This window comes from Mesoplodon densirostris, chromosome 4, assembly GCF_025265405.1.
Source record: "Mesoplodon densirostris isolate mMesDen1 chromosome 4, mMesDen1 primary haplotype, whole genome shotgun sequence".
NCBI lineage: Eukaryota > Metazoa > Chordata > Mammalia > Artiodactyla > Ziphiidae > Mesoplodon > Mesoplodon densirostris.
Window position 1 is genome coordinate 76486366 of NC_082664.1, and position 20149 is coordinate 76506514.

The following is a 20149-nucleotide window of genomic DNA, read 5'->3' on the forward strand; positions in this document are numbered from 1 at the left end:
GGCTCCAGATTCCCCTGCTCACCGTGCGCTCGCCCTTCGCCCAGCTGCGGGGGGCGTGCGGGCCGCTTCGCTCTCCCGGGTGCGCCTTCTCCGCTAGCTCTTCGGAAACGGACTGGCGCCGTGGCCTGGGAGCCCTCCCGCCCGAGTGGCCCTCCAGGCGTTGCGGGCCCGGCCCGGGAGGGGCACTGCATCTGTATGCGCCCGGCAGAGCCGAGGGGGCGGGCAGCAGGCCCCGCCCCCGCCCCTCGCTGCGCGGCCAGGGCTGGCCGGGGAGGGTCGGAGGCTGGGCCCTCCCGCGCGGCGCGGAGGCGCCTTGCTCCTCCGCAGGCGGAGCCTCCTTCCCCCGCCCCCTCCGTCTCGCTCCCTTGTTCTAGCCGGGGCTGCTCAGACCTGCAGCGGAGCCGCTGCGCCCGCTCCGATCGGCTGGGGGCTGCGCCCCCGGGACCCGGCGACGGGGGCGGGTGGGGGCGCTCCCCACCGGGCTGGGCCCCTTGGCACTGCCAGGTAAGGGCGCCTGCCCTGGAGCCCGCGGTTGGGAATCCTCGGAGGGGCAGCAGGGGGCCCGCAGCCTGCGGGTGTCTTCAGAGCGGTGAGCGGTGCGCTCCGCGACTGGGAGCCCACTGCCGGCTCCCTTCTCCCGCGCTCTACCGCTTTCCCTTCTTCCCTCACACCTCTCTCCCTCTTTTTCCCATCTTCCTCTCCCTCGATGTCTCTTCATCCTGCCTTCTCTCTGCCTGTTTGCCTTTTCTGCCCCTTCCCTGGCTCCCCAACCCTTCTCTCTCCCTCTTGCCCTGTCTTGCTCCATCTCCTCTTCCTCTTTGCCTTTTTCTTCCTCCACCTTTCTCTGCTCTCCTGTCTTTTCTTTTTCCCGCTTTCCTTCCCCGTTCCTTCCCTCTGCTCTCCTCTTCCCTTCCGCTCCCGCTATCCTGTTTCCCAGTCCTCTGTCGCCTTCCTTCTCTTCGTCCCGGCTCCCTCTCTGGCCCCCGGCTTCCCTCTTCCCTCGGGAAGGAAAGGACTGTCAGGTGTATGTCTGCTCTAGGGGAGGAGAGGCGCGGCCACAGCCACCTGAGGGGTGCCCCTTGGAGGAGAGGGAGGAGACAGTGGTGGGAAGGGTCCTCTAGCTTCCTTCCCACAGCCCCTCCTGGCTGCCCCTTCTCCCAGAACGAAGTTCCGCACCGGGGCGGCCTGGTCTGACCCCGGCAGCTAAAGCTGCCCCTTCCTGGTCATCACACGTACTGAAAGCCCCTCTGCCCCCTCTTCCACCCATTCTCAAGCCTGGCACCCGTGACTCCTCCCTGCCTTTCAGGCACCCAGGCTACCTCCTTTGATCTCTTTCCTCCTGTCTCTTGCTGCCGTTCTGTCTCTGTCTCTGACAGTCCCTGAGTCTTGGTCTCACCCTTAATCACGCTGTGTCTCTAGCCTCTGGGTCTGCCTCTGCTCCCCCTTCCCAGTCTTCGGCCTCTACCACCCCTCTTCTTTCAGCTCTGGCCCCCCACTCTGCCTCTGGAGCCCAGTCCCCCTTCAAGGACTTCAGCTAGCTGTGTGCCGCGGGCAGGTTCTGGAGGGGCGGAGTTCCTGTGGAGGACAGACTTTCACAGGCTCTCAGCCCTGTCTGACGCTGCCCTGCTTGTCATCCCGGCCTGACCTAGGCACCCTGAGACCACACCTCCATGAATCCCAATCCCTGGATTTTAAACCCTTTCCCTGGTAGCCCCCATCTCCTCCAGCCCCGAGCTGCATGCCCACCCTGGAAGCAGAGGGGCCACTTGGGGGTTCCAAGCCCTCCCAGCATCCCCTCTCCTATTTTCTTCCCAAGCTTCTCTACTCAGAGTTGAGTGGCCAGAGATTTATCATCTTGGAGGGCTGGAGGTGAATACGGGCAGAGTCTGGGTGGAGGAAAAGATCAGACTGTCTGCTTTCTGTCTTAGTCTGGGTTCTGGGCAGTGGGGCGTCTGGTTCCTTGGAGGTGTGATCTTCCGCATCTAACTGTGAGGAGGGGAGGTTTAAGGGTTTCCTTAACCGTAAACAGCTGCCCATCCCGCAGGAGTGGATCCATGGGGCAGCCCCAAAGCATCTGCCCCCCTGCCCCAGCCAGCTCATGCCTCAGCACCCGGGAGCAGTGAAGAGAGCCCTGGCTGAGCCCTAACATGTGGGGCCTGGTGAGGCTCCTGCTGGCCTGGCTGGGTGGCTGGAGCTGCATGGGGCGCCTGGCAGCCCCAGCCCGGGCTTGGGCAGGGTCCCGGCGGACCCCAGGACCAGCACGGCTTCGGACCCGACGGAGCTGGGTGTGGAACCAGTTCTTTGTCATTGAGGAATATGCCGGACCAGAGCCTGTCCTTATTGGCAAGGTAAGGATCAACCCCTCCTATGTCTACCCTGACCCTCAAGGCCCTGCCCTGCAACTTCATCACTTCTGCAATGACCTTGGTCCCTCAGGACACCCAACACTCCACCCAATCCTAGATTTACATTCTAACTTTCTGTCCCTATGCTTGGAACCCGCTGCCATGTTTCCCCGATCCCTACAGCTGCACTCAGATGTGGACAGGGGTGAGGGCCGCACCAAGTACCTGCTGACCGGAGAGGGGGCAGGCACTGTATTTGTGATTGACGAGGCCACAGGCAATATCCATGTCACCAAGAGCCTGGACCGGGAGGAGAAGGCACAGTACGTTCTACTGGCCCAAGCTGTGGACCGAGCCTCCAACCGACCCCTGGAGCCCCCATCGGAGTTCATTATCAAGGTGCAAGACATCAACGACAATCCACCCATCTTTCCCCTTGGGCCCTACCACGCCACAGTGCCCGAGATGTCCAATGTCGGTGAGTACCCCAGGTCTGGACATCCCGGATCCCATCTCCTAGAGTGCCCTCACCTCTCCTTCCCCCACTGCCTTCTGCCCCAGAACCCACCTCCTGCAATTCAGCCCCGCTCAGGTCTGGGTCCCGCCCATCTACCCTTCTTCCCCACTTGGCTCTGCCCCGGCTGAGCGGGGTGCCGGGGTCCCCCACAGGGACATCAGTGATCCAGGTGACTGCTTACGATGCTGATGACCCCAGCTACGGGAACAGCGCCAAGCTGGTGTACACTGTGCTGGATGGACTGCCTTTCTTCTCTGTGGACCCCCAGACTGGTGAGGATAGAGCTTGGGAGGCGGGTAGGGCGGCCGTGGCGACAGGCACCCCCTGACTCATCGTCTCTCCCCCCTATAGGAGTGGTGCGGACCGCCATCCCCAACATGGACCGCGAGACACAGGAGGAGTTCTTGGTGGTGATTCAGGCCAAGGACATGGGCGGCCACATGGGGGGGCTGTCGGGCAGCACTACGGTGACGGTCACCCTCAGCGATGTCAACGACAATCCCCCCAAGTTCCCTCAGAGTAAGGGACAAGTGCCCAGCCTGAGCCGCCCTTTGACCACCCCCAGCCCTACAGCCTCGGGAGAAGCCTCCCCCACCCCTCCCCCAGCCAGGCCTGGGAGAAGGACGTGCTGGGGGAGGGAGGAGGGCCGGGGACCTCTCTCAGAACGTCTCCCTCCATCCACTCCAAGGCCTGTACCAGTTCTCCGTGGTGGAGACCGCCGGGCCGGGCACCCTGGTGGGCCGGCTGCGGGCCCAGGACCCAGACCTGGGGGACAACGCCCTCATGGCATACAGCATCCTGGATGGGGAGGGGTCCGAGGCCTTCAGCATCAGCACAGACGCCCGGGGTCGAGATGGCCTCCTCACTGTCCGCAAGGTTAGCCTCCCGTCTGCTAGCGCTGCGGACCCACTCACACCTGCCTCCTGCCCCACGGGACACGCTTCTAACTGGGCTAGAACAGGCTCGGTCGGGATCCCTGTGTTGGAGCTTAGCGATTACGGTCATCTCCTCATCTTTCAGATGAGGGCCCAAGGCCCAGAACGGGGGAGTGACTGGCTCAGGACTTTGCACAGAGCAAGTCTGTGATAGCACTGGGGGCAGACCTAGAGTTCTGACCGAGTAACCCATGCCCCACCCCACCCCGACCACCGAGGCCACTGCCCCTCTGGTGCCCACCTCCCGGGTTCCCCCCTGCCCCAGTCACTCCGTCCCCCTCACCACAGCCCCTGGACTTCGAGACCCGTCGCTCCTACTCCTTCCGTGTGGAGGCGACCAACACGCTCATCGACCCAGCCTACCTGCGGCGAGGGCCCTTCAAGGACGTGGCCTCAGTGCGCGTGGCTGTGCAGGACGCCCCAGAACCGCCCGCTTTCACCCAGGCTGCCTACATCCTGGCAGTCCCCGAGAACAACTCTCCCGGGACCCTGGTGGGCCAGGTGTCCGCCGCTGACCTGGACTCCCGGGCCAGCCCAATCAGGTGAGCTGGGGTGCAGGCGGGCTCAGGGCCAGGGCCCAGCAGCAGGCTATTCCCGCCCGAGGATGTGCCCCCTTTACTGCAAATCACGCTCACCTCCTGGCAGAAGTCTCCCTCGCTGCAGGCCTGGGGCCAGGGCAGGGCTAGAGGACCTTGCTAACCCCTCCCACACTCTCCACCCATCCCTCTGGGTGGATGATAGTAGCGCCTCCCAGTGGCAGTGCGAGCAGATGGAATCTCATCTGATGAGTGCGATGGATCAATTGATGGCCATGGCTATTGATCACTGCCTCAGCGCTTCACATTTTACCCACTTGATAACATTTCCTTCTCCCAACAACCTGTGAGAGTCGGATAGTAGATAAGGGTAGTAACCGTATCAGCTCCGGTTGCTTTAGAGCTGCGGTCCCCAACCTTCTCGGCAGCAGGGACCGGTTTTGTGCAAGATAATTTTTCCACGGACGGAGGGGGGTTGGGGGGCGTTGGGAATGGTTCAGGTGGTAACGCAAGCGGTGCGGCTCAGCTCCTAACAGGCCATGGACCAGTACTGGTCTGCAGCCCGGGGTTTGGGGACCCCTGCTTTAGAGGCTTGGCCCTGAGAGGTTGAGTACTTTGCCCAAGGTCGCACAGTCAGTAAGTAGCAGTGCTGGGATTCAAATCCGGCCCCAAGAAGACCCACTCTTTCTACCGCCCCAGCCAGCATCCCTGTCATAGCACTGATTCCCATTTTGTAGTTGAGGAAACAGGTTAAAAGATTTGCCCAGGGTCACACAGCTGGCCTGAGATAGAGCAGGGCTAGAACTTGGGTCCCTGGTCCCCAGAACAGAGCCCCAGAAGTCGGAAAGACGGGCAGTGTTTACCCGACGTCGCCTCTGTCTCTGCGTGCCCATGAAACCCAGTCCCCGGCATGTTAGGACAGGTGTTTAATGTTGATGACTCCCCGGGGATATTTGTCTTTTGAGGGGACCCTAACGTGAACTATGGCTCTGGGTGCGCGTCTCTGGCCAGCTCAGGCCCTCTGCCCAGCTGAGCCATGGGGCCCAGCAAGGTGAACAGAGGGAGGGAGGAGTAGCTGCAAGCTCTGGCCCCGCCGCAGATCAGCCCCCAGCCCCGCTCCATCTCCCCAGATACTCCATCCTCCCCAACTCGGACCCGGAGGGCTGCTTCTCCATCGAGCCTGAAGACGGTACCATCCGCACGGCAGTGCCCCTGGACCGCGAGGCTCGTGTCTGGCACAACCTCACAGTGCTGGCCACAGAAGTCGGTGAGCAGTCCTGGGCCCCAGGGAGACCCGGGAGGAGGCAGCAGCCTCCCAGCAGAGGGGCCGTCCCTGGGGACGTATGGGGGTGGGGGAGGGCAGCTAGTGCCATCACACCCTCACCCAGCGTACAGCCACTGGGCCCCCAGCCTGCATCATCACCACCAGGCAGGCCTTCTGGTCTCCTGGCTGGGCTGGGCACAGTGGGTCTGCCTGAGCATTTCCCCTCCCCTTCCGTTGGCTCCCATACCTGACTTTCCCCGACCCGGAAATAAACCTAACCTTGAAGAGCTTCCTGCACCCTGGGAGACCCTACCAGCAGTGTGGTTCAGCCTTAGACCTCCCTTCTGTGAAGTTCTCCTCACCACGCCAGCTCATGCCTCAGGGTCTCCCTACGTTTGCCGTCTGTGTCCTGTTTAGGGGAGTTGTCACTGTGTGCATACGTACTTGTACATGTCAGTGAAGAGCTATGTGTGTGTGTACACGTGGGTGTGTACTTACATGTGTATGATTCCATACGTGTGGAAAATACATATACATACATACCCATATGTTTGTGAGTATACGTCTATAGCTGCATATATGTATATGTAGTTGAGTGTATAGAATTGTATTTATATTATTTGTGCATATGTGTAATCGGATGTGTATAGTGATAGATACAAGTAGCTGTTTGTATATATTGTTTTGTGTGCGTGAGTGTTTGTGGACAGATAGTAATAATTTACTACTTATTGTGTATCAGACACTGTTCTAAGTACCAAATATGGATTAATTCATTTAATCATCACCACAGCTTTATGAAGAACGTACGATTTTTCCCCCCATTTTAAAGGGAGGAAACTCGGGCAAAGAGAAGTTAAGTAACTTCCCAAGGTCACGCAGACGTTAAGTGGTGGGGCCTCAGTCCCAGTCAGGCTGCAGAATCTCAGCTGTTACCTCCTCTGCTATACTGCCTCTCATACGTGTTGAATTGTATGTAGATAGGCTTATGTTTATGACCATGCAGCTGTGTGGCAGTGCGTGCGTGTCTGTCCGTGTGAACATCTCTGTGTGTATTTGTGGTATATGTAGTGTGTTTGTGGCTGCCTGTGTATACGTAGCCCTGCGTGTGTGTGTGTGTGTGTGTGTGTGTATTCCCTTCAGAGTCTTCTCATCTCCTGCCAAATCCTGCTCCCCACCCCTAGAAATCCCAGTATTGACTAGCAGGCCCTGGGCCTTAACTGCAGCGAAGGAATGGCCCCCAGCCCCGTCCCATCTCAGGGTATCCCAGACCCTTTAGCCCAGGGATGCTCCTCTGCCCAGGCTGTCAGCTCAGCACCTTCCCAAGAGCCAGCCAGCTCTCCCTCAACTCGGGGAAAAGATTAAAGGAACCAAGAGGTTTAGCCTAGAGGAGGTGAACACTGGGGCAGGCAGGGATGCACAATTTCCATTTTCTCTTGGACGCCACTGGCAGTGAGAAGCAAGGCAGGGTAATGGTGGGAGCCACCTCATGACGAGGGGGCCTGTGTCTGGCTGTGGTACCCAGGCTGGCGTGGCTCTGCCCCTGAGTATCACGTAGCTCCTCCCTCCCCAAGGTCAACTCTAAGTGATACTCACTGCTACACCACAGCCTCCCAGACCTCTGATGGTGTGTTTGTGTGTGTGTGTGTGCGTGTGTGTGTGTGTGTCCATCCACCGGCTTTGTGCATGAAAATGCATTCTCTGCATCCTGGGGGTCGTGATACTACATTCACTGTATATATCGAACATTCACTTCATGTATGTTGCATTTGTTTTAAAACACTGAGTGTACATCAAATGGCTCTATGAATGTGTTTGTATCTTTCATGGCTACTGTCTGTGTGCATCTGGTATGCATCCTCTGTCTACCTCTCCTTTATGGCACGTGTACCCTGCATGTGGGTTATTGTATAGGTATGTTATGGGTGCTACACTCCTGTTGAGTGTATATGGTATATGTATTGCACATATCTTGGGTACCACATGGCTGTTGTATGCACTTGTTCCATTCATTTCACAACATTGTTTGCTACTTGCATATTGCATGCATTATCTCATGTGTCCCACATGCATGCTATGTGCTACGTGTGGCATCCATGCCCACACACCCCGTGTGTTGTGTGTAACTGTGATGTGTGTGCTTGCATGGGGTGTATGTGTTTGTGTTCTGGCTTCAGACAGCTCCGCACAGGCCTCCCGGGTGCAAGTGGCCATCCAGACCCTGGATGAGAATGACAATGCTCCCCAGCTGGCTGAGCCCTACGACACCTTTGTGTGTGAATCTGCAGCCCCCGGCCAGGTGAGCCGCTGAGGCAGCGGGGTTGGGAACTCAAGACCTCTCCAGCTGTCCACTCCATACAAGGCTTCTTTGCTTCCTCCCAGCTGATTCAGGTCATCAGGGCCCGGGACAGAGATGAAGTCGGCAACAATAGCCGTATCTCCCTTCAAGGTCCTCTGGACCCCGATGCCAACTTCACTGTACGGGACAACCGAGGTGGGTAGCCTCCTACAACCGTGCCCATGCCTGCTTCCCTCCTCTCCTCTACCACCCTCGGCCCTGCCTGCCTACCTGGGCCTTCCACCCAACAGAAGGTGGATGTGGTTTGGGGAGTTCCCTGGCGGCCTAGTGGTTAGGATTCTGGGCTTTCACTGCCGTGGCCTGGGTTCAACCCCTGGTTGGGGAGCTGAGATCCTGTAAGCCGCACACGCAGTGGGACAAAAAAAACAACAACACAGGGTGGATGTGGTTTTGCTCTTTGCGGACCTTCCCCACAGAAAGCTGTCTCCATGGGCTGCACCGACCTTACTGGGAACGTGTCCCAGGAGGTGACCCAACACCCTCCTCTCCCACAGATGGCTCTGCCAGCCTGCTGCTGTCCTCTCGCCCCGCCCTGCCCCGCCAGGCCCCCTACGTGGTCCCCATAGAACTGTGGGACTGGGGGCAGCCGGCACTGAGCAGCACTGCCACAGTAACTGTCAGCGTGTGCCGCTGCCGGCCCGATGGCTCCGTGGCCTCCTGCCGGCCCGAGGCTCAGCTCTCACCTGCTGGGCTCAGCACCGGGGCCCTGCTCGCCATCATCACCTGTGTGGGCACCCTGCTTGGTGAGTCAGGCCACAGTGGGACATAAATGTGGGGTCCAGGCCTGCAGGGTGTGTGGAGAGGAACGAGGACACTGGACATAGGGAAATCCATCCTAGGTCTTGAAGGAACCCTCATGCCTGGATTTTCCCACTGCCTCATGCGTCCGAGACAAAAGCTCTGGCCTCATATCCCTGGCCTGTCAATCTAATGACAGTCATGAGCCATAAAAACTGTTTATTGAGCCCTGACTCTGGGCCCCGTGTGGCGTTGGGCACAGCACTTGGTATTTCATCCTTTCAACAACGCTGAGGGGTAAATAAGTTTTCCCTCTTCTCTACACAAGCAATCTAAGGGCGAAAGAGGTTCAGAGAAGTTAAGCAACTTTCCATGGTCACACAGCGAGTAAAGGGTTGAAGTCGGGATTCAAACGAGCTTTGCCAGATGTCAAACCCAGGGCTTGCCACCCCTAGGCCGTTCTGATTGGAACCAGGCTGCCCCATGCCTGGCCCTGCTGACTCAGCAGCCCGTGTGCGCCTCTCCCCCAGCCCTGGTGGTGCTCTTCGTGGCCCTGCGACGCCAGAAGCAGGAAGCCCTGATGGTGCTGGAGGAGGAGGACGTGCGTGAGAACATCATCACCTACGACGACGAGGGCGGCGGCGAGGAGGACACGGAGGCCTTCGACATCAGCGCCCTGCAAAACCCCGACGGGGCCGCCCCGCCGGCTCCCGGCCCGCCCGCGCGCCGAGATGTGCTGCCCTGGGCCAGGGCGCCGCGCCAGCCCCGCCCCCCCGGCCCCGCCGACGTGGCGCAGCTGCTGGCGCTGCGGCTGCGCGGGGCAGACGACGACCCCAGCGTCCCACCCTACGACTCGGTGCAGGTGTACGGCTACGAGGGCCGGGGCTCCTCCTGCGGCTCCCTCAGCTCCCTGGGCTCCAGCAGCGAGGTCGGCGGCGCCCCGGGCCCCGCTGAGCCGCTGGACGACTGGGGGCCGCTCTTCCGCACCCTGGCCGAGCTCTACGGGGCCAAGGAGCCCCCGGCCCCCTGAGAGCCGGCCTGGCCCTGCCCGCCGCGGCATGGTGGCCGCACAGGCCCTCTGAGTGAGCCCCCGGGGTCCAGGCAGGCGGCAGCAGCCCAGAGGTCCCCAGGCCTCCCCGATCCCCGTGTCCCTCCTCCCCATTCCCCAGGGCAACCTCCTCCTTATCTCCCTCGTCCTGAGTCGTCTGTTCGTCTCTCTCCAGGGATATCTGTCTCTGTCTCTGACACTCTCCCTGTCTGGGTCTGTGTTGTGCGGCTCAGACTCTGAATCTCTCCATTCTCTCACTGTGATTCCACTTTCTTGTGGCTCTGTTTTGGTCTCCCCCGTTCTAAATCTGTCACTCACGGCTCTGTCTGTCTCCCGTGCCCGCACACATGTTCTCTGTCTGTCTCCTGCCCACATCTGCTCGCATTCTCTGTGGGTCCCTGTGACTGGCTTTTTGGTTTCTTCCGTTGTCCATCCTAGAAACAAGAGAAACTTCCAGCCACTGCTGCCCACCCTCCTGCAGGGGATGTTCTGCCCCAGGTCAGTGTCCCTAGACTATGTGGAACACAGGGGTGGCCCAAAGCCCTTGCTCACGCCCCACCTCTCACTCGGGCTGTCCTGTCATTGCAGACCTGCCCGCATGGTTCCATCCATCACTCATGGCCTCATCCTGGCTCCATTGGCCTCCAGCAGAGAGAGGGAGCCAGCCCACCTCCCGGGGCAAGAGCTCCAGCCCCCAATGTGGCCGCCTCCCTGGAGCTCTGCCCAGCTGTCAGCTGGCCCTGGGCATCCTAGCTCTGGGCATTGTCTTGTGTGCTTCCCAGGCCCCAGGGGGAGGGATGGGAAGGAAAGAGGGAGGCAGCTGGGGAAGGGGAAGAGGGAGGAAGGGGGGGGGCCTCCATCTCTAATTTCATAATAAACAAACACTTTATTTTGTAAAGCTGGAGTCCTGCTTTCCTTTCTGCACTCAGGTGTCTGTAAGAGCGTCACTGTGCCAAAGGGCTGGAGGAGAGGCCTAAGCCCACCCCCTCAACTCCTCCTCCTTTGGGGGACAGTCGCTTCAAGTCCCTTTAATAGAGGAGGCTTTGGGTTTGACACCATTCAGGGACGAAGGAGATAATGACATGTACCTCTACCCCCACGACCTCTGGGTTCTCTGTTGGTCTCAAACTGTCCAAGGAAATTAAGATGTGGAGATTGGCCAGAGGGAAAAGTGGGAAGGAGAAAGTGGAGAAAAGGGGGAGCTATAAAAGACTAAGAAGAGGGGAAGAGGAGCTCTAGACTAGGAATAATTATGAGTGGGGAACAGCAGAGGGGGGCAAGCCAGTGCCTCCTGGGGCCTGTGGTCCCAGTTGGAGAAAGGGTGGGCCAGGGCGAGGTGGCACCGTCACAGTGGATCTGGGGCTTGCTGCCCCACCTTTCATTCTTCCCAGTCTCTGGTCTTACTCTGTGGGCACAAAGAGGAGGGAGAGGGACCAGGGAGGCGGGCTGTTCGAAGGGCTGAATCGAAGTCAACTGGGGTGGGAGCCCAGCGGGTGGCCAGCATCTCTCACCGTGCACTCCCTAAGCAGAGAAGGGGTCTACCCGGCAACCAGAATTAGCACCCACGCCTCGTAATTCCAGGCAGGGCTCCTGGGGACTCAAGTAGATGGGTCAGGATAGGTCCTTGTGGCCTTCCCCTCCAAGTGCGCAGCGCTGATAATCAGGGATGGCTGCTCTAATGGGAAGATGCCTTCTTGTACCTTCCACGCCGTTTGGTTAGGGCAACCAGGCGGTGGGAGGACAAGGACCCTGCTCCGATGCTGGCATTGTCATTGACTCTGCTGACGGCTGGAAACTGGCCCCTGCCTGCCTGAAGGCCTGTGTGAGAGCAGACTGTCTGCCCCTGAGGGAGACGATTAGGAGGTGGCACTCTAAGCAGGGGCCAGAAGAACAAGTCTTCCTGTTCAGAGCTAGATCCACCCCTTGGGTCTCCCCTGATGTCTGCATCAAGCCTCCAGGAGTAAGTGGAGAGAAGGAGGGACTGACTCGTGGGCCGCCCCTGGGTGGGGAGGGTTGCATTGAAGTGGGATGCAGGCCTTCGCCTGCTCTCCCAGCCCTCCTTAACACCCTCCTGAGGCCTTCCCCAACTCATTAAGCTTCAAGGAAAACAACAATGTAGGGAAACAGGCTTTTCAGCTAGACCCTCAGGCTTATCTCTGGTCTTAAATACCTCACCATTGGAAACACAGAATCTGTCAAAGGGAGTGAAGAAGGGCAGAACCATGGAAGGAAGAGGAGAGAGAGGAGGGGAGAGGTGATGGGAGGAGATGCAAGAAGAGTGGGGCTCCCCCCCCCCGTTATGCCCTCCCTATCTGGGTTTAATCCTCCTTGGGAAGAGGAGGGCACAGAGTGTTCCGGGGGGTGAGCCGCATGTCGTTCCCAGGGAGCCTTGGGCTGGGCTCAAGGGGCGACCGCAAGCTAGCCCACCCCTCCCTCCCTGCCTTTTCTCACCCCTGGGGCTTCAGGGCAGGGGTGGGAGGATGCAGAAGTATCGACCCAGTGGGGTGAGCCCTGCCCTACCCAACTCTGGACCTCTTTTCCCCAAAAGAAGTGATAAGGCCCGTCTTTCTCCCTGATAACTTCCAGCCTGTTTCCTGTCTCTGCACATAGGAACTGCACGTGCATCACCTATCCTGGATCACTCACATACAACAGGTCACAGACGCACACTCACCTCTGCATGTGGAGGTGCCCCCTCTTATGTCTGGGTCAATCAAACCCTTGAACCCTGGGCAAAAGCTGCCCTTCCTCCTGGGTTCCTCCAGGACCAAGCTGGCCTAGGGGTCCCTGACCTCTAGTGATCATTCCCAGTGTCCTGCACCTCCTCCCCTGAGGCTGAGGAGTGGGAGAGGGATGAAGAATTGCTATGGAGGCCACCAGCCAGATTCCCAGACCCTGGCTCGAAGCCTAGTCCTTCTGTACTGGGCACCTTTCTGCGGCCCCCCTCCCCCTGACCATTTCCCCCCCCCTCCCCTACTGCTTTCCCTTCTGGGACTCCCTCAGCTTTCTTCCCTCCTCTCCCATCATCCCCTGAAAGCCAGAGCCTGCTGGGGCTCCTCTGTCTGGCCAGCTCCTGCCTGGAGGAATTCTTAGCCTGAGGTGCAGGCTTGGGGCTCACGACTGGGCTGGAGGCTGGGAGGAGGGGTGTCCAGGAGGGAGGAAAGGTACTGTTCATCTTGGGACTGGAAGCTGTAGGAGTGGGATAGAGAAAGAAGGTTCAGGAACCTTCAGGTGCCACCTCCTAGGCTGACCGTGCTTTCCTCCCTCACTTAGCCTGGGGAGGGGAGGGCGGGGAGGCATCCCTCCTGGAGCCGTCAGCCTGTATCGCCAAGTCAGGGCTCACAAGGGAGCGGCAAGGGGACAGGAGGGGTGGGAAAGGATGTGCTAACCCAGCAGTTCCCACTAGCACAGCCACTTCTCTCTTTTCTTCATGCCCAGAGGGAGCTACTGGAAAGAGAGGCTGGAGAGAAGGCAAAGGGACAGCGGGAGGAGAAGTCGGGCAACAGCCATGACATGCCTGGAAGCCAGAGTGCAAGGGAGGGGGGAGGTGCCTGGGGCGATGGCTCGGGCCCTGACAAGCGGGGGTAGAGGGGGCTCAATGGAGGTTGCTTCCTGGGCTCAGCCCTCCAGGCCCTCGGGCTCCTCTGGGTTCCTCCTTCCCTGGCCACCAGGCAGGGGCACGGCCCAGCTGCTCTCTTCCCCACGTCACTCCCCAGACGCCTGGCAGGAAGAGGCCCTGGGAGAGAAACTGAGCTGAAGAAGCACAGCCCTGGAGCGGAAGGCCTGCATCCCAGCATCACCTCTGCACTGACTGTGTGACCTAGGGCAACTCACATAACCCTTTGAACCTGTTTCCTCGTCTGTCAAGTGAGGATCACTTTTACCTCAAAGAGTTATCATGAAAACTGCATTCAGTAAAGGAGTCTGCATCATAGTCATTAGGGTCACGTCGGGGAGGGGGGCAGAGAAGAAAAACAGATGTGGGAAGCCCATCACCACCCCCAGGTGTGCATGCTGCACTGTCCCTTTCCCTTCCAGCCTGGGCCCTCTGGGCTACTATCCCCACCTCATTCTCCTCCAGCCATCTCCACTCACCAAGGTGAGAAAGTGGCAAAGACTCTGAAGCTGAGCTAAGGACTAAAACGAGAGGAAGAGAGACCGGGGATAGGAGGGGAAAAAGCAGAAAGGAGGATGGCAAGAAAAGAGGGTCTAGCACCTAGCACAGCATCTGGCGTGCAGCCGGTGCGCAATGAGTACTTGCTGAAACAGGACTCGGTGCTGAGAAGGAGGCTGGATCAATCTATTGGGCGCCAACAGGAACATGTCGGAGAGAGATGTCAGTGGCTCCAGGAGGAGAAAGGGATGGAGACTTGCAACAAATGAAGCCGGCAACCCACAAGAGCAGGAGTCAGACGCCGTGAGTCTGCCCCCACTGCGGCCCCATCTGCCACCCACTCCCTGTGCCGGGCCCCCCAGGTCCTGCTGCTGCTCACAGCGCCTCTGCGGGCATCCTCGAGTCCCCCGGGGCTGGCGCCACAGACGGTTCTCTGCCTTCACCGGCTCTGTCCGGGGTGGCCTCCTCCTCCCGTTCCTGCTCTGGCCCCGGCCCTGGGAACTTCCGCAGTTCCGAGTACAGCACCCAGGCGTCGTTGCGGGACACATATTCCCACCCACTCTCCCGCACGTGGAAGAGGTCCACGGAGCCCCCCGAGTAGGCATCACGGTGGGTGGCATGGGCCACAGCACGGCGGGCCAGGGCATAGGCTTCCTGGGTGCTCATGTCATAGTGGTAGCCGCCATCTAGCACACCATAGGCATAGGGAGATCCAGAGCCCACCGAGAAGATGTCCCCCTGCAGGCAGGTGCCGTCGCTGTAGACGTAGAAGAGGGCAGGGCCGGAACGGTCCCAGCCGCACAGGGCAGTGGCCACGCACAGATCCAGCCCCCGATAGCGCGACATCATGACTGATAAGAGTCTGGCGGCGCCGGCCACACTGGGCAGCTGACCCTCCCTCAGTGCCCGCAGCCGCAGCTCCCGCCGTAGCACCCGGTACCATGTGACACAGTCGGCCGAGGTGCCAGAGGTGGTGCCCAGGAGGTGCTGATGCACAGGGATGACCTTGCGTGAGGCTGGACAGGCCACGTAGTCGCCACAGGAGGACCGCGTGTCAGCCGCAGCGATGACTCCATGACGGAAGCGGAAAGCCAGGGTGGTGGTACCATGGGCCAGCCTGGGGCCATGGATCTGCAGGAAGGTTTGAGGGTCCCAGCCCTGGGGCACAGCCCAGCCACCAGCCTGAGGCAGGTGAGGTGAGGCTTCTTGGGTGTCGGGGGCCTGCCACTTGCACACATCCTGCAGAGCCATCCCTGGGGTCCAGCGAAGGTTGGAAGGAACAAGGCAGGGATTTGTGAGCTGGGTCAGGCGGAGGAAGAGAGAGAGCAAGGAGGAGCTGGGCTGCAGCCAGAACCAGCTGGGAAGGCGTGTGATCTGTGGCTTCCTTTCTCCCTAACCCCAAACCAGGCTTTGGGACTGGCCCTCTCCCTCAGAGGACTGCTGAGGGGAGACACAGCGAGGCCAGTAGAGTCTCCAGCGCTGGGGAGACGCTGCCCATGACACACCCGAGCGTCATCCAAGGAGTCTCCTGTCTGTCATCCTCCAAGCACCTGGAGTTGGGTGGTGGCTGGGTAACTGAAAAGGAAAGGGGGTACCAGTGGAAGGAGCAGAGTTGGGTTCCTCTGGGATTTCCTGTGGGGGGCACTGGGCACGCAAAGATAAATAAGGCCCTGCCCCTGCCCTGAAAGGGCTGCCAGCCTAGGGAAAGGTGGAGACAAGTCAGTGCAATGGCACAGTCAGAAGAGATTGCCATGGGCGTTCCCCGGTGGCCTAGTGGTTGGGATGCCGGGCTTTCACTGTCGTGGCCCGGGTTCGATCCCTGGTCGGGGAGCTGGGATCCCACAAGCTGCGCGGTTTGGCCAACAAAACAAAACAAAACAGAATAGATTGCCATGGACCCACCGTGGCAGGAGTCCCTAATGCTGGGTTCTCTCTTCCGGGGTGTGGGGTCAGGGAGCTATGACGCTGAGCTCACAGGTTCACCTCATGGTCAAGGTGAGGAAAGAGAAATGGACTGGGGTAAGGACAAAAGAGACAAGAGCAAGAGAGCCTGGTATGGGGTGCTCAGATACCTTCAGAAACGCAGAGTACTGAGGGGCCAGGTGAAGGGGAACTAGAACCTGGAGATCTTTTTCTCCTCTGTTTTGGGGGTGAACATGAACTTCCATCTGCATACAAACGTAGCACTTCTGACAGTTCTCTGGCAGTATAGCTTCTCCGGCTGGTGTTAAAGTTCTGAGGACGTAGCGGAAAGGACCTATTGGTCCCCCTTCTGCCCAATAGTTCTCAATGGCAAGAGACTGGTTTGTGGTTCCCAAGCAGGAGAAACAACGGACTCTGATGCCGTAATGCCGAGTCTAAGTCTTAGACCAACCAAGGGTGGACCCTGACAGCTGGCCCTTCAGAAACATAAAGTAGATGGGGGCAGAGTGACAAGCTACAGCTACTTCCATATGCAGTATGTTTTACTAAGCATTACAGCTCAGAGAGGTGCTATGGGAAGGGGTTTATTCAAAGAAACAGATGTACATGCAAAGGCAAGAGCCCGGACCCTCCAGACATCATGATGCTGAGGCTGTGGCATCATAGTTTCCTGGAGTCTCAGTACGAAGGGCAAGTGTAACATGTCAGGGGAAGACTGGAGAAACCAGGAAGCCACACAAAGGTCCAACTAGTCCTTCTTTCTTCCTTGGTGTAGGACCACATGGGAATCTTACTGAAGAGATAAGAACGTCTCCTCTTTCTAAAAACTAAGTCAGACTATATATGGCTGGATCGCCACGTCTCCAAGTCAGGCCATTATCAAGTCAGATCTGCGCAGGTGAGTGGCCCAGTAACTGGCCACCCACCAGTCTCCCCCTCTAACCTTATCCTCCACACTGACATGATTTCCTAAGGTATCACTCAAATCCCATGTCTCCTCTAGTGAGAAACCTTGAAGGGTTACAAGATCAAGTCCACCCCAGGCTGGCACTTAAAGCCCACCGTGGTCCAATCCTAATCCATCCACCACAACCTCTTTTCACGCAATTCCTAACACATCTCCCACCTCCCCTTCATCTTTTTGAATCCTATCTTTCCAAGTCTGGCTTAAGTACCACCTATTCTGAAAATACTTCCCAGATCCGGGCTGAAAGAGGAGAGGCTGTGAGTTTGAGAAGAAAGGGGATCTAAGTGATATTTAAGGAAATGATCCAGACCTCCTTGGCAAAGGCTTCCTGGACCCCCAACCTCACCCCAATCTATACCAAACTCTCTCACCTCTGAACTACAGCACTTATCATTGTTTTCTTCCCCCAACCTCTGCTTTATTGAGATACAGTGGACATATAGCATTGCGGAAGTTTAAGGTGTACAATATGATGATCTAATACCTCTGCGTGCGTGTCTGTGTATTGCAAAATGTTTACACCATAAGGTAAGTTAAATCCTTCACCTTACTTGGTTACCATTTTTGTTGTTGTTATGATAAGAACATTTAAGATCTACTCTCTTGGCAACTTTCAAGTATACAAGAGTATTGTTAACTATAGTTGCTGTGCTGTACATTAGATTCCCAGAACTTATTCCTCTTATGACTGGAAGTTTGTACACTTTTGACCAACATCTCATTTTCTCCAACCCTGAGCCTCTGGCAACCACCAATCTACTATCTGTTTCTAAAAGTTCGGCTTTGTTTGACTCTACATATAAGTAAGATCATACAGTATTTGTTTTTCTCCATCTGACTTCTTGCACTTAGCAAAATGCCCTCAAGTTTCATCCAAGTTGTCACAGATGGCAGGATTTCCTTCTTTTTTATGGCTGAATAATGTTCCACCACATATGTAACACTTTATGCATTCATCCATTGATGATGGATATTGTTTCCATGTCTTGGCAATTGTGAATAATGCTGCAATGAACATTGGGGTGCAGCTATCTCTATGGGATAGTGATTTCATTTCCTTTGGATAAATACCCAGACATGGGATTACTAGGTCATATGGTAGTTCTATTTTTAATTTTTTTTTGAGGAACCTCCATACTATTCTCCATAGTGACTTCACCAATTTACATTCCCACCAACAGCAGCACTGATCACTTGTACCTCTCCTCTTTGAGGTCTCCCTGAGTGGGACCTTGGAGCAGAGAACTAATGTAAGGTAAATTGGGAACAGATTATGGAAGGCTTTGAATGCATGCTGAGGAGCTGAACCTTACAGACCATTTTTAAGCAGGCAAATGATAAGATCAAGATGATGTTTCAGGAAAATCAATCTGGTGCTGCGCAGAATAAATTAGAGACATAGTTTGTACCCAGAAAAATCAGGAGAATATTTCAGTAATTCAGGAGTGAGGAGATAAGAAGCCAAAGGCGGTATCAGTTGCAATGAAAAAGAATGTGAGAAGCACTGTAGAGGGAGAATGAACAGGACTTGGCAACCTAGTGGACGAGGAGTAAAGGAAGGGGAGTTGTCAAGATGAGCCAGGGCTTCAAGCCTCTGTGACTGGAAGAACATTATTGTCATTCTTTCATGTGTTCATTTTGCAAACTTGTATTAAGCAAACAGCGGGCACAGAGATAAATAGTAGAGAAATGCCTGTCTTTACAGTTGTTGGGGGTTTTTTGGCCATGCCATGCAGCTTGTGGGATCTTAGTTCCCTGACCAGGGATTGAACATGGGCCCCTGGCGCTGAAAGTGTGGAGTCCTAACCACTGGACTGCCAGGGAATTCTTGAGAAATGCCTGTCTTTAAAAGCTCACAATCCAGTGGGAGAAAAATGTATATTTATAACCAGGTAAAATGTGAAAGTGCCTTAAGAGAGGCAGACAGCATTAGTGGCAGAGTGAAAGAACCACTGAGAGAAGTCAGGAGGATTAGTTGCATTGCAGGAGTGACTGCAAAATAATACATGCTCAGTAAACAGAGGCACTCTGCATTTTCCACACCATCCAGTGTGAGACCCACAGAAAGATCTTCTGCTTCATTAACATTCTGATGGTTGGGTTTGGAAAGAGTTGCTAAATTTCAGCATTAAAAATACAACACTCTCAGAGTCTGTTGGGAGGAGGACAGGCTGAGTTGGGCATCAGAGGAAAGAGGAATTTAGATATATATATATTTTTAAATAAATTTATTTATTTTTGGCTGTGTTGGGTGTTCATTGCTGCACACGGGCTTTCTCTAGTTGCGGTGAGTGGGGGCTACTCTTCATTGTGGTGCGCGGGCTTCTTATCGCGGTGGCTTCTCTTGTTGCGGAGCACAGGCTCTAGGCGCGTGCTTCAGTAGTTGCGGCACGCGGGCTCAGTAGTTGTGGCTCACGGGCTCTAGAGCACAGCCTCAGTAGTTGTGGTGCATGTGCTCAGTTGCTCCACGTCATGTGGGATCTTCCCGCACCAGGGATCGAACTCGTGTCCCCTGCATTGACAGGCGGATTCTCAACCACTGCGCCACCAGGGAAGCCCAGGAATTTGGATATTGATGGATATTGCTCCTGGAATCCAGCAAGGAAGGGCAGATGCTGACTTCATAGAACCATAAAGCAGGAGGCAACATTTCATACACTTGCCCACTTCCTTGCTTGTTATGGTTCCCAGAAGGGTTGAAAAATGAAGGTGGGTGAAGAGAGGAAGAAACAATGAAATACAGCACATTCCTGAATAAGAGCGGGCCTCTCACTGCTGTGGCCTCTCCCGTTGCGGAGCACAGGCTCCGGACGCACAGGCTCATAGGCCACGGCTCACGGGCCCAGCCGCTCCGCGGCATGTGGGATCTTCCCGGACCGGGGCACAAACCCGTGTCTCTTACATCGGCAGGCGGACTCTCAACCACTGCGCCACCAGGGAAGCCCTCTTTGTACATTTTTTTTTTTTTTTTTTCTTTTTCGGTAGGCGGGCCTCTCACTGTTATGGCCTCTCCCATTGCGGAGCACAGGCTCCAGACGCGCAGGCTCAGCGGCCATGGCTCACGGGCCCAGCCGCTCCGCGGCATGTGGGATCTTCCCGGACCAGGCCACGAACCCGTGTCCCCTGCATCGGCAGGCAGACTCTCAACCACTGCGCCACCAGGGAAGCCGTGTGTGTGTGTGTGTGTGTGTGTGTGTGTGTGTGTGTGTGTGTGTGTGTGTGTGTGTGTGTGTGTGTGTGTGTGTGTGTGTGTGTGTGTGTGTGTGTGTGTGTGTGTGTGTGTGTGTGTGTGTGTGTGTGTGTGTGTGTGTGTGTGTGTGTACACACATCTTTATGGAGCCTCAACTCTCCTCCGGGCTCTGAAATGGTAAATTACTATTGACTCAGTTATTCAGGCGCTGAA

At 56.9% G+C, this 20149-nt stretch overlaps 2 protein-coding genes across 3 annotated transcripts; one reads left to right on the forward strand and one right to left on the reverse strand.

The window, feature by feature from the left end:
• Positions 1-408: 408 nt before the first annotated feature.
• On the forward strand, positions 409-10521 carry CDH24 (cadherin 24). Of its 2 annotated transcripts, XM_060098230.1 has the most exons (13): positions 409-504; positions 2045-2348; positions 2529-2823; positions 3015-3134; positions 3214-3381; positions 3551-3738; positions 4086-4339; positions 5464-5600; positions 7775-7896; positions 7980-8091; positions 8451-8699; positions 9225-10240; positions 10331-10521. In XM_060098230.1, exons 2-12 carry the CDS (start codon positions 2148-2150, stop codon positions 9722-9724), a joined length of 2346 nt encoding a protein of 781 aa, XP_059954213.1. In that variant the 5' UTR covers positions 409-504; positions 2045-2147; the 3' UTR covers positions 9725-10240; positions 10331-10521. The 2 variants fall into 2 exon arrangements, with proteins under 2 accessions (XP_059954213.1, XP_059954214.1); XM_060098231.1 differs by lacking the exon at positions 8451-8699.
• Positions 10522-14231: 3710 nt separating this feature from the next.
• On the reverse strand, positions 14232-15107 carry PSMB11 (proteasome subunit beta 11). Its single transcript, XM_060098232.1, has one exon. The coding sequence runs from the start codon at positions 15105-15107 to the stop codon at positions 14232-14234; it is 876 nt and encodes a 291-aa protein (XP_059954215.1).
• Positions 15108-20149: the final 5042 nt, after the last annotated feature.

Bases quoted from the DNA above. Each gene is read 5' to 3' on its own strand.
- CDH24 (XM_060098230.1), top strand. From the start codon at position 2,148: ATGTGGGGCCTGGTGAGGCTCCTGCTGGCCTGGCTGGGTGGCTGGAGC. The intron at 8,092-8,450 runs GTGGGTAGCCTC...CCTCTCCCACAG, and splicing joins CACTGTACGGGACAACCGAG to ATGGCTCTGCCAGCCTGCTG. The intron at 8,700-9,224 runs GTGAGTCAGGCC...CCTCTCCCCCAG, and splicing joins CTGTGTGGGCACCCTGCTTG to CCCTGGTGGTGCTCTTCGTG.
- PSMB11 (XM_060098232.1), bottom strand. From the start codon at position 15,107: ATGGCTCTGCAGGATGTGTGCAAGTGGCAGGCCCCCGACACCCAAGAA.